Source organism: Dinoponera quadriceps, unplaced genomic scaffold (assembly GCF_001313825.1).
Source record: "Dinoponera quadriceps isolate SergipeBrazil2010 unplaced genomic scaffold, ASM131382v1 scaffold2094, whole genome shotgun sequence".
Taxonomy (NCBI): domain Eukaryota; kingdom Metazoa; phylum Arthropoda; class Insecta; order Hymenoptera; family Formicidae; genus Dinoponera; species Dinoponera quadriceps.
Genome location: NW_014557105.1, coordinates 15,409 through 29,508, shown reverse-complemented (window position 1 = coordinate 29,508; position 14,100 = coordinate 15,409). Strand labels below are relative to the sequence as shown.

The following is a 14,100-nucleotide window of genomic DNA, read 5'->3' as shown; positions in this document are numbered from 1 at the left end:
TAAAATGAAAGAAAGGTAATATCTTGCGAAGCGGGTGATAAGAAAGGAAGAAAAGGAGAGAGGAACCAACGGTCGGGTGTGTCACTCCGAGAACTCGCTCGAGGTGATCCGAAGGAAGCAAGAAAGAAAAAAAGAAACGCTATACTTTTCGTCCTAGTTTATCCCGAGACGCGAAGAGGAAAGAAAAACAGTTCTATGTCACCGCATAGCTGTAAGACTATTTTTTAGAACACACATAATAAATAATGAATTGTACAAATTCGTTTATCTCGTGCTCACGCAACACGTACATACATTTACACTGACACTCACAAGTAACGATGATTTTTCTCTATTTACTTACGTTATTTTATTAATCGCAAATAGATTTTCTATGAAATTGTTTATAATCGATTTAGATAAACACATACAAGCGCGCGCACCACACATACACACACACACACACACACGTATACATTTAGATTGTAAGGAAGAAAGAGAGAGAAAGGGAGGGAGAAAGAGAGAGAGAGAGAGAGGTCTGCTTTGTATATATAATCACAGGCAGGTGAAAAAATAAGGAACTACGTGATTACCAAGAAAGAAGCAGTTGTAGAATTCTTTGATTTGCAAGCAAAGCAAAAATAAAAGCGATGGAAAGAAAGCAACAGAGTTTGTCTCGATGAGAGAAACGAAGATTGTTGTCTATATTTTAGCTGTATTAATAATAAATAAGATAGAATGTCGATATGATTATCTTTTTAAATTTTTTTTATTTTTCTGCAGGCTTCAGGAATGCATTTTCGTTTTGCGAGGGATTATACAAAGAATATGAGCACATTCCTTTGCATGTCAAGATTATATATATATACATATATATATATAAAGATAGGAGGATTAAACACAGGCTTACAACATAACAATACACACACAAATTTATTCATATGACATTAAATCCATTGATGAGAATTATTTTGATTTTCAATCGATAATAAATGCTCTTACATTCGTTTTAAATATATTTATTATATCTATGAAAAAAGAAACAGCGGAATGCACGTGTAAGATAATTTATTAATGTATGATATTGCACACTGCACACGCGTGTACAGTCAGAATTGAAATACTTTTTAGTGACTAAACCTAGAGATTTCTAGGGAATACGTTTCTACATGATGTACCCATACTTTGGACTCTCTAAAGAACCATCTACATTGGCAACAGTAATAAGTAAAATGCGTCTACATTGGAGAGTTTTTGCAATAACGTTTTTCAGATACGATGAACACTCAAGTGCGTTCTGTAAATTTAAGTTTAGTGAACTTTGGTTAAATTTCAATCCAATCTCGATCCTAATCCGTAGTCTGATATGGGTTTTAGCTTTATGAATTCCAAATGACGATAGAAATGACGATAAATTTGGCCTTAAGCAGAAATAACTAGATTTCAAACAGGTTTGAAACAATTATTTCCTGATATGCGTTCAGAAATCCTACTCGATCGATAGAGCAGCATTTAATGGACCAATCAAGCACTTCCGGGAGGCTGTTGGTCTGTTCTTTATAGTCGTACCGGCTGCATAGTTCAAGAAATTGACATACACATCGAAACGTACGAAACGTATGTACGAAATTCTCGATGCTCGGTGTAAATAATTTCTTGGATTAATGTAGCCAGTTCAGTTAAAAAGAACACACCATATATGTCTGTCCCGTAAATGTTGCCACGCTTCCTCTTGCACGGCACGGGCCGGTCTTTCTGTACGAGTCTCTGGATTGAAGAGACGAAAGGAAGGACCTCCTGATCGCCGTAGTAGAGGTGGAGGGGGAGGAAAGAAGGAGCATTCGTCGCGGATCAACTTTGTCGTCGTAATCGCTGGGAAAAAAAAATGGCACATCGTGCGTCTTGTCACTGGTCGACGACGTCGCCGCAAGGGTGGTGCGTTTCTACCGCGGGGAGACAAGGCGACGAGAAGACGCGGTGTTTCGACCGGTCGACGAAGAGCCGTCAAGAAGCGGCACCGTCGACACGTTAAGATCAGCACACCGGAGCGCAGCCGCAACTTGAGCCCGCAGGCGAAAGAGAGTCGAAAAACTAGGCGAGCCTAGTTGACATAACACCTTGACACAGTGACCGGTTGGTTGGCGGGCCGTGCTCGACATAAACAATCACCATGGCGAAGTACGATCGCGCAATCACCGCCTTATCTAATTAGAGTATACATTGTATACAAGATGGAGGAGGGAGCGAATGAGCGAGTGAAGGAAAGGGAACACGCATACATGATAATGCTCTGTTTACTATTTTCTCATGTCTCTTCTTTCTCTCTCTCTCTCTCTCTCTCTCTCTCTCTCCTCAGAGCTGCGCCTGTAATTTCATTCCTGTTGCGATATTCTGTCAATATTGTTTCGGCGATATACAAGCTTTCTTATATGTGCAATGTAGCTCTATGGTTTTCATCGAAGTAGGCTCACGTAGGTGTTTAAACATTTACTCAGGCTGAGAACCTTCTGTTATAGCAATTAAATTATCTATGACAGTGATTGAGTCATCTATGTAACAATTGAAAGCGATACTATTGTAAGATTCACCAGGCAGAGTAATTTTACAGAGTACAATGTGCAAACCATCAACAGAGGCATAAGAAATTTTCTAGAATCATTGCATTTCAACTTGCCTGCGTTTAGGATCCTTGATCCTTTTCAAGGAGGAGATTCGAAGCATATTGTGGTCCACAGAAAACCACTTCTGCTTCCTGCGCTATTCAAGATGTGCTCACTGAAACAATGTTGAACCAATGCTCGAGCCTCGTGATATACGCCGCTGGCAATTTTAATCTTATCTACCCCAGTGCCCCTTATCACTCACTAATAGCCCCCTAATCCCGCCGATCATTCAATCATGAATGATTCGCCTGCTGGTCTCAGTCATGTGCCAAAACTGAGACGTACGGCGAAACGTATCCTCTGCGTTGTCCCTGTGCAATTTTTTACAATGAAAAGCACTCGGATGCACTTACGGTCGCCGTCACAGTATCTGGGTAGAATAGACCTGGGTAAGCCACATGAATTTTGCAGCTAAAAAGTCCAAGTATCCCTTTCGTGGGGAGTTACATAATGACACATTGGTTTTTTGGAGCTCGACGGCTCGCCGTTTTTGCAGGCTCACTTAACTGTATCCATAATTTTAGGATCTATATTTATCTGTGCTTTATCTCCTCCAGACGTATCTCTCTCATGCACATTGTGTTTTATCGTCTTCATTGTATCTTGGATAATTTTAGTCCACTATGAAACGTTTGTTCTAAAGCAGCGCGTCTCGCTTTCCAGGGAGATGATGATAGTATTCGTTTACGACACTGCCAAGTGTTGTAAAGAGGAGGATGACCCTGCCGAGGCGGTCATGTACTTTCATCCGGCCTGGGTGTCCCTGACGCAGAGGTTGGCCCTGGCAGGGCAGTTGATGGGTGTGTATCACTTCCTGTCGACGTCGTTCTCAGCTCCACGCTCCATCACATTGCAAGGTGGCAAGTTTGTGCTGGTGAAGCTCGGCCAATACATACTGGTGAGTGTCAGTTATAAGTCGTGCTTGACTTGTTATAATGAAGAACAGAATTCGGAATAATTTTGTCTAAAGAACGCTACTTTGGGGAGATAAATTCAAAATTTGGAAAACGAGCGATTTCCCAGCGAAGACGCGAACATAAAACTTGAACGTGAGTGGGTGTAAACGATGCGATCACACGATTGATTGATTGATTGATTGTAGTAGCTACCCTATAAGCGCGTGATATTCCTAGAATATTATATGAATATTACTAAATATTAAAATAATATTCTAAGAATGTTGTGTAATATTTTTTAATATTATATCAATGTTCTATTGATGTTATACGTCCACTTCGCATAATATTTTTGGCATATTATAAAAATGTTTTTAGAATATTAAAAAAATTAAATAATAATAATATAGAAAAAAAAAATATATATATATATATGGTATACGTGCCATCAAACAATCGCTAACATTTTCTTACTTTGGGAAAACAAATAAGAATTTTAGATGCGGCTGTTAATAGCACTGTGAACTCCGCTCTGTCGTTGCAGCCGACTTCTCCATCGTTCTCACAAGACGGTTCAATAGAACGTAGAACAAACACTCTCTGCAAGACTAGTGTTCTTATTTATGCGTATTACGCATTCTCTCTCGCTCGCTCCTCCCCTCGTTTACTTTGTATCCGAGGTTGAGTTATTAGAAGTTATCTGCTGACACGATTCATTCACCGCAGTGTTTCCGCAGGGGGAAACACACGCTAATATGTTTGTCGCGTGCGGCCGCGAGAGATTAATGATCATCAATTGTTCTCCGCGCTGATTAATTTCGCAGGCGGTGGGGACCGACAGAAACATACAAGACTGGATACTCGAGAGACGCGCGGACATACTGGAGTCGTTGTTGAAGTTTTTCCACTGTGATCTCGTCAAGATACTAGAATCATTCAACAATGACCGGAACAGGTTCACCGAGAAACTGTATCAGATGTTTGAGACCTACCTGCCAATTTTGCAATACAGTGCCAATTTATTTTCGAACATTCCCGTTATTAAACTCCCGAAGGTGAGCACGAGTTCTTGTTAATTTTGAATTGCGCGAGTTTGCCCATAGTTGTATGAATAATTTAATCTGATTTTATTGAATTCTTATAATAATAGTCGATATAGAAATATTGAAAGATATGAAAAATTCTCTGTTCCACAGTGAAACTGTTTCTTTCAGAGCGCCAGCAACATATTTTTGGAGGCGATCCAAATGCTGCAACACTTTCAAGAGACAAATGGCATTTTGGGTGGAGCATTGTTCTACAATAATAAGTAATTAAAAGGAATAATATTCTTATTGGTATGGTGAATAGTATAAAAATAATATACATTATTCATAATAATATTCTTCAATATTATCATATATGAATATAAAATAATCATGTTCATGGGCAGAATTATAACGTTCTTCTATATCGCTTATAAGTATCTCTTAGTGAAGTATTAACGTCGGTTCTTATTAATTATATCCTAACGCTATTCTCTTATCAATACATCTTATCTCTGTCACTTTTCAGAATAGTTGCCACGCAGCTGGGCGCAGACTTAACGAAGCAGATTGTCATTACCGACCCTTACAGGATAAAGGTATCCTATTCCTTGTAATCAAATTTAATCTTAAATGATATATAGTTCAAGAATACGATATTATTGTTTTTAATAATAATTAAAAAAAGTGTGATATACATGATCGTATGCAAGTGATAAAGTAAACACAAGATAAATATATTTCTCACTGATATAATTATATCTATGACTGATAAATTTACTAATAAAGAAAATTTACTTTATACAATTATAATTTGCAACGAATAAGTTAATTTTTAATTTTTATCCGAAGGCTCCCGCAGAGAAGGTACCTACGGAATTCCATTTGCCAGTCGGTGTCCAGTTGCTGCAAGTGTACATAGAACGGAAGCAGCTCGAGAAACTGGTGCAAGAAGCGAACAACGAACGTTATTATCACTCGTACTTGGACACCGCGATGAGGAGGATTCCTCAACAGAGGAAGGTAAATGTGCGATGTGATAACAAGATATATGTAGTCGTAGTTGAAGTTTATTTAATTTGACTTCGTATTTTGAACGACGGTATCTTTGGTTGTGAAGATCTAATCGCGCACCATGAAACCGACTTTCGACGAAATTTCCAGAACACAGTGCTGCAGAAGGGAAGCAGCGCCAAGGAGCCGCCCGTCAGCGGCGCGTCTTCCGGCATGAAGCGGGACACGTCGCGGATCTTCACGGTGCTCGAGGAGGGCGAAGAGGGCGAGTCGGCGAATTACAACGACAGCGAGCTGGCGAAGTCGCAGTACACACCGTCGGTGCCTCCTCCGGTGAGCTACGATTCGCCACCGCCGGTCAGACGCAAGCAACAGGAGGCCAAGCAAGAGCGCGTGACCATGAAGACCGCCGTTAGTGCTACCGCGAGCTCGCTCACGCCTAGCGTGTGCGCGACGCCGTTGAAGGACGTCAACCGGGTGCTGCACGACATGGCCGTGCTCATATGCGGCGCGCCGGACGAGGACGAGAACGGCGAAGAGAGGAAGGAGAGCGATCGGAGCGAACGCAAGACGTCGACGAGTTCGTCGAAGAACCACGACGACGACGACATTCCTGACGTCGTCAAGGAGGCACTCAGGTGAACATTCAGTTTATTTAGTTGGATAGGGTTATTAAAGGATTATTATATGTAATATATCTCTCTGGGATCCAAGATTCATTTAACGTGGAAGGTTGATTCGTCCAGCATGTTTGTCCGAAGGATAATCCGATGCGTGTGTTATTGCACGTTAAACATTTGTCACACAATAACTTAAAAGATCTCGCCGCAACAGCAGTGATTAGACTTTTACAAGCTGTTATTTCTTGTCATAATTAATTCTGGATTATTATATTAGATGTAAACGCCTGAACAAGCTGAGGAACGCCACTTCGAAGGAAAGGCTGATGAAGAGGAAGGATTTCGACAGAAGGAGCGCCAGTTTGCCAGACTTGACGGCGGTCGACCCCTGCTCAGGCAGCTCTTCCAGAATTTGCCTGCCGGAACTGAGCAAAACGTAATTACCGGCATCGAAGTAATACCGATTTATAAGTGTGTCGACAAGAAAGTAACCACCGTTCTACTACAATTCTACATCGATTTATGTCAAGTGTGTTCAAATGCCGGTCTGGTTACAGGTTATCCAAATTCGATGAAGTTTCTCCGGACCGGAAGTCGGATTCACTACACCGGAAGCCGCACGGCAACGAAGGCGACCGGCGGCACTCGCGCACCATCACCGATCCTTGCTTCCCCGTGTTTCGGTACGACGGCCTGCCGGTCTCGCAATCCTTGTACGAACAGTATGTCGCCTCCCGTTACGACTATGAGCTACGCGACGATGACAGCGGCGGCGGCGGCAACGTCTACGAACGTCGCAACAATAAGTTGTCTGAAGAGCAGTTTGGTTGGGGAAAATTGGCGAACGACTTGACGAATGCAACATCGCCAGGCACGGGCAACGGTCCGGCGACGACGAATCCTCGCGAGGGTGTGAACTTTTTCTAATAATAATAATAGTAAGGAGACCTGAGACAGCCGTCCGTTGGAACACCACTCCGAGTCCGTTGCGTTTCAAAGTCAATGCTGTTTCCTACGAGATACCTGACGAAATACAATTGTCACACTCGCCGCCAGCGTTACGCATGTGCGATTGTATAAAATGCTCGGTTCGCTTATTCGAGATATTTTATGCGCGCATAATTGCAAGTATGCATTATATTGTTAAGGAAGAAAAAGGAAAATCACTTTTTCCGGAGAAATCAATTATTCAACATGTACTGATATTTTTATCAGATATTTGTGTTTGTATTTTTGTGTATACAAGTTTGAATTCGCCTCTTCGCGCATGTGTACATTTCGTTCTCACATTTCGACAGAGGCTTGGCGAAGAAAGGTGTATTTACATCACTGACTTCCTTCGGGGACACTCGTGATGTATATACAAAGTTAGAATACCCCCGTCACCTCTAAACACATCCCGCATTCAGATGAACGTATCGTAACTCGGAATACATACGTGTGTCGTTTGATCTCGCGATCGGGTTTACATATTTTATCTAGGCTTTACCTTAGCCTAGTCGGGTCACATGCAACGCATATTTTATCACCTTGTACGAATGTCTCTTTAGTACATCCGTGCAATTCGTATTTCACTTGAATCAAAAATGTTCCATCTGGACTACCAAAAATCGGAAAAACGTAGCGGGGTGTATTACGCGCCTTGTGAAATGTGTTTGGTACTCAACGACGGAATCGGAACGATGGGACAGTAAGTTCGCAGCTCCACGGGCAATATTTGGCGTTTCTTGCTGGAATCATTTGCCCAAGAGGACAAATATTCTAATTATTTGCAAGAGAGTAACGTATGTTCGAAATAAGGGATCGACAGTGACGTGATCTCGTCCCGGACCAAATTGGATGTGAGGTTTGAACTCGCCGGTTAAAAAGTTATTTGAATTTCCATGCTGTTTGTTGACTATTTTGACTCTTGCTTGAAAGACACAACGCAGGGCACTACATGGCCGAGGAACGATCTGCTCACTCACTCTGCTAGATGTAACAATAATACTAACAACAACAACAATAATAATAATAATGTCTATGTTCAGTATGCACGCCCGAGGATGGATGCGCCTACGGCCTCAACAGAAGTCAGCAGCAGCAATCCCTCGCCAGCAAGAGCAACCGAAGGTCGATGAGGTTGCCGCTGAAGCCGATAAGTCTAACGAACGAGGAGGATCATTGGGGAACGTGCAGTGGTTCGAAATCGTGCAACTTGACGTATCTACGGAAGGATGGATTGGACGGTCTGCAACTTACCCCATTGATATCGAAGCTCAGCGTACTTGCGCACGAACAACGTTGCTGGGGCCCTCGGGACAATACGCCAAACGAGAGCCGGCCGGACGCGACGGCCTGTGCAACCTTTGCCGGAATTGCGCCTGCCACAGCTTACAACCTAACGGAACACCAAGTGGAGCAGCAGCAGCAGCGTCCAACAAAGCAGCAGTACCAAGTGGAGCAGCAGCAGCAGCGTCCAACAAAGCAGCAGTACCAAGTGGAGCAGCAAGCGGAGCAGCAACGCCAAGTAGCAGAGCAACAGCAGCACCTACTGGAGCAACAGCATGTAACGGGACAGCAGTTAACAGGCCAGCAGCATCATCTAACGGGGCAGCAGCTAACAAGACAACAGCAGCATCTGCTGGAACAGCATCATCTGACGGGACAGCAACAAACGACGGGACAACAGTATCTGATGGGACAGCAGCCGCAGCAAATGACGGAGCGAGAGTTCGAGAGGATTACAAGTCGGATCAGCAAGGACGCGGGCAACAGCAACGACGACGAAACGAGCAACGACCGTTCAACGGGCCACGTGGACGAAAGAAATTCATGCGGTCAGTCCGCGAGTTTGATCCAGACGGAGCTCTTCGTTTGTGGCCAGCAGAACATAGTGCTGGTATTGCTAATGGAGAACGGTACTGCGAACAACCCCGAGCTAATACACGCCCTCGTAAGTTGCTGACCCTCTCGCTGAATCCTGATCGATTTGGTATCTCAAATATTCCGTCAAAGTAGTAAACTTGTAAAAGATCGAAGAAAAAACATACTTCGTAGAATATATATTTCTTTTTATTTTAAGAAACGTGCATTTAACAAATTTTTCAATGTAGTTTCAAAATTTACAAATGTACTTTGTCAACATTTGCAAGTATACTTTCTGCGATCTTAAGAGGTACCTTTCAAAATTTACAAATGAGCTCTTTGACACTTTTTAGATATACTTTTTAAGATTTAAAAGCGCACCTTTTGAAATTAAACAATGCGTACCTGTCAAGTTTATGATGTGTCCATTTCACGCATACTTTGTGTGCGAAATGCACAGACCGTATAAAAGCGGGGTTGCTTACACACTATGTTGTGTTGTCTAAGACACGTAAAAATCTTTCATGAATATCTCAAAATGTATAACAGCCTCGATAAATGAAAAAACCAAAAATCACACATCTTCGCGACTTTATTGGTGAATTCGTTTGACGCAGTGGCAAACCTGCGTGAGCACCCTAGGGAAGCTCGAAACGCGGCTACAGCAGTGCCTGGAGCCGCTGCCGTCTACAGACCACAAAGAACAGTACAGCATCCTGAACGTGGACCCTCAGTGGGACACCATCCAGAGAGCAGGTTTGTGGGGAATCACCGATCTAGATATCGTTTCCAGTCTTCACGACAGATTCCTGCGTTCCCGTCGCCAAAAGAATGGATCGCAATACTTAACGGAATTAATAATCAGGTAACTGATAAAATATAAAAATATCAGCCTTCTCCCACCCCCTCTCTTTCTCTGTCTTTCTCTTCCTCTCTTTCACTCTCTCTGTCATATTAGATCGTTGAAATTAATTTGACTCTGATGGAACGCAGGAAGGAGGACTCGGTGATTTACGGCAACCAGTGCGGGAGGATGGAGGTGTTCTACCAGCAGACGGTGTCGCCGAGCAGCTTCGGGTCACTGCCAACTCCAGCGGACCTGATGGGAATAGTAGCCCTCAAAGCGAAACGTAGATTGGAGAGAGATCACGGAATTGTACTGCTCTAAACGGAATTGCATATCACTTGCGGTCGCAGTGAAGTGTGCACAGCGCCGCGAGGATTGTTTTTTTAACCCTCGTGTGATGGCGACAAGGGAGGGGAGATATTTCGCACGCTGGAGAATTGATTCGCGGAGAATGTAAATCGTACAGTTATATCCGCCGACAAGGTGTACTTCGCTGCTGAATAAGGTAGTTAATAACGATAGTGTGTCCGTGTGTATCTTTCTCGATGTGTGATTCACGACTGGGGAAATTGGAGAATACGATTTTTCGAAAATTCAATTTGGAGATGTAACTTTCTTTCCTTTATTTTTCCTTGATTTCTTCGAGTGTAAACTTCATGACGACAATACGATGCGTCGTAACTGCATGAGCGTGCGCCGCTGTTTTCCTGCGTAAGAGGAAAATTTACGATCTCATATTCGGTGACGGTGTGTGCTTTTTATCACCGAACGAAACGAAATACCGCGGAAAAGAAATTACACGTGTATGTAATCATCATCACACGAGGGTTAATCAACTTCTCCATTCGATACGTTGACGCATGATACGTTTATGTTTTTTTTCTTCCCGGGTTTAGAATACATACCGTTTTTGTACATATTTTTCCACGCTTGCAGACTTAAGTGCATCGATTAAGTGCGAATTGTCCGGCATATATTGCGAGCTTGGCGAGGAAGTTCGTTCGACCGTGTCGAGATGATAATTTTAATGACCACGGTAAGGGGAGGATACGCGGCAAAAAAAAAAACGGTTTTTCTACATATGTATTTTTGTAAACACAGGATAAATTCGCAGGAAAATTGGCCACGATCGTGAACAAGAGCTTTTATATGTCGCCGAAGGGAGTCCCGGACGGCGCACTCCATGGCAGGTTTTACTTTTTATGTGAGCGCGACGAGCGCTCGTCCGGGGGGTGCGCAGTAACTTTAACAGCGCGTTTCTATCCGTCTCGAGGAATTTTCTACGATTACAGCTGATCGTCGACATCTCGAGTCAACGTGTCCCCTCATACATATGTATCCCCCGTCGTTTCCCATCGCGTAGAATAGGCATCGCAGCTTACAATTTACTTTGTATTGCGCAAGGTGTCCCAGAATCGGGACGAGGAGTGGATACGCGCACGGCCTCGTCTTCCTCTCGAGATTCCAACGCCATCTCGAATCTCGGACGTTTCTCTCGGGGAAGTTTGTCGTCTGGCGCCGATGGTTCCCTCGCAATCCTGCGAATCGAAAACGAAGCGTTCTGGAAGCGTTATTCGTAACACGATCTCTCATCGATCCAGATTCTATCCAAGGGTTCGGTCAGTGGGATTCATTGAACATTGTAATTCGAGGGGAACCGTCGAGAAACGATGATGATGTCTGTTCGTCTTGTTAGGGGGGAAAAAAACATACGAGAAAAGAGAACGAGATAAAGGTGAGATCGCGTCGGGTCTCGCGAGAATCGCGAGTCATGTCCAGTTACTGTCCACTGTCTGCTCCAATTGTCGGACACCCTGTATATAGTAGAGTCGATTATTCCTTGTACATATGTGTGCGTGTGTGTGTATGTGTGTGTCCGTGCGCGTGTGTGCATAATGAGTCAATTTTTCGTAATTTATTGCTTGCGTTTCAACGGAGCGGACGCTTCCGCGGGTTGCTTCGGCTGCTGTTTTATCAGAGCGACGCTGGCGGCAGCTGAGCGAGAGAGAACCGAATGTTCAACGGGCTACGAGAAATCCTCGAGGAACGCGAGCAAGGACGCGATTCCCAGTGCGGAATTAAGTCGAGATGCGATTATCATTTACCTGGTTTTCTTCGTACGGTAGCTTCGTCGTCGAAACGAAAAGACCGACCGTTCTTCCCGCCAGTTCGGACACCTGCGTTCAACATCGTCGTTCAATTGATCCCGCCAAATTGATCCCGAATCATCTCGACTCACTTTCGCAACGAAGGGATTCCTTCGTACCGCGCTCGCGGCTCTGGAATTTTCGCGGCCCGGCGAGTATTCGCGCGCATGCGCGCGCGCGAGAATCAGTATTCCACGATATGTCCGTGTTAAAACGCGCCGCTGCGTCCAATATTTACTAGTCGTCCGGATTGCTGCTTTCGTAGAAGCAGAGAAGAAACGAATAGCGCATCGATCGAATAATGATAATATCGAATAATTGTCGGGGCACGCGACAATCGTATCGTCGGTGGCCGGTCGTCGATTTCCGCGTGAAATACTTTGCCGCGCGCGACGTCGGGCGCGTGCTCGGCGCTTTAAATCCGTTCTTCGCCGCGTCGCGACATAAATCTTACTCTTAAAATGAAAAAAAATGTCGACGAGCTCGCGCAAAAGTCACTCGCGCGGGAGACGAGTTTTGTTGTCTTCTTTTTCCTCCTCCTCTTTTTGTTTTCTTCTTTTTCTCCCTTTCTCACTGTTTTTATCGTAGCAACGACGATACGCGAACTGCAACTGCTTATGTAAATACATACACACATATATATATATATATACATATATATACACACACACACACATATATATATATATATATATATATATACATTTATATATTGCACGGATTTCGGGGCTTTCTGGCGGGCGAGACCAAATCGCGCGCGATACGTTATCGCGCGCGATACGTTATCGCGCTCGTTCCGCCGGGATGATCTTTTTTGGCATTTTGCTTTCCGTAGATCCTTCTGGGCTTTCGTTCGAGAGACGAAGTGTAATAAAACGATTCGTTGCTTTTCGAATACCCCCACGAGTGGATTACTGTGTCTCATATCCGAAAGATCCTGCGATTTTATCCTCTTCCGTACTGTAACATTGATTTGATTTCGATTCTTATTGGAGATATATATTATTTCTCTTAAATTCTCGATGGAATAAATTTGTTAATAATCTTCGGTTTCTGAAGTAGTGACACGTGAGGATCTTTTTGATTTCGATTCTTTTGAAATCAAATATCCAATATTTCATGATTTAAAGCAGTGACATATGAATCTTCTTGGTTTAATTTCTTTTATTAGAGATTTTTTTATCTCTTTTTAATATTTGCTAGAGAAATGAAATTTTCGATATTCTGCGGTTTTTGATCAATATTGACATGCACAAATTTTCTGGTGTCAAACGAGTTGAAATATATAAGTGCAAAGCATGTGAATAGTAACACAAGCGCTGAGTGCGTAGGTAAAACGATTTTCGATTTGATTCTTTTTAGTGTCGCAAGTGGAGCAGCAGAGAGCGGATAGCTCAAGGAAGGTTCGTAGTAGCAACTATACGACCAGAAGTTCTGGAAGGCCGATCTAGACGAACTTCCCGGTCTAGCCGGTTCATTATCATACTCGTATCACGTAACGAAGCGTTTAACGTAAACAACTAGAGAAAACGGCTTTTTTTTGCCCCGATTTAATATTACAAATGCATAAATGCATTACAGGGTGTGTGCACGAGGAAAAACTATAATTTCTAATGCCGCGCGACGTAAATATGTTTTGCGAGGAGAGGTCACGGCAAAAAGTCACTTCGGTATGCGACTGCGGGAATTCAAAATTCCACGGAACGTGTCTCGCATCAAGACGTCGGAGATGTCAAGATCAGGAGCCTGGAATTTTACATCTGAATCGCGCGTTTCATTCACGCGGAGAAAAAAAGAAGTGGTTGGATCGACAAAATCGGCGGCAAACATTCGTTAAAGAAAAATCTCGTGTCCGGTGAACAAATTACGCGTCGGCGCAACAATATGTTGCACTGGTTGTAGCTGCTGAGTAAATCGCAATCGTTGAATCAATCAATAATTCATTACAACAACTATATGACTTCATATTCAACGAGCGTTGGCTTTGGCGAAAAATTTGTTCAAACAGGATTTTCTTGATTCTACCACTTTTTTCTCGGTGCAGTAACAGTAGTTTCAGAAT

General features: G+C 43.2%; 1 protein-coding gene across 1 annotated transcript; it reads left to right on the top strand.

Moving 5' to 3' along the window:
- The first annotated feature begins 1,641 nt into the window (after positions 1 to 1,641).
- On the top strand, positions 1,642 to 12,935 carry LOC106748681. Its single transcript, XM_014627461.1, has 12 exons — positions 1,642 to 2,157; positions 3,306 to 3,540; positions 4,363 to 4,593; positions 4,753 to 4,847; positions 5,093 to 5,162; positions 5,416 to 5,586; positions 5,728 to 6,215; positions 6,475 to 6,633; positions 6,755 to 7,107; positions 8,228 to 9,132; positions 9,662 to 9,909; positions 10,038 to 12,935. Exons 1-12 carry the CDS (start codon positions 2,150 to 2,152, stop codon positions 10,210 to 10,212), a joined length of 3,138 nt encoding a protein of 1,045 aa, XP_014482947.1. The 5' UTR covers positions 1,642 to 2,149; the 3' UTR covers positions 10,213 to 12,935.
- The last annotated feature ends 1,165 nt before the right edge of the window (positions 12,936 to 14,100 follow it).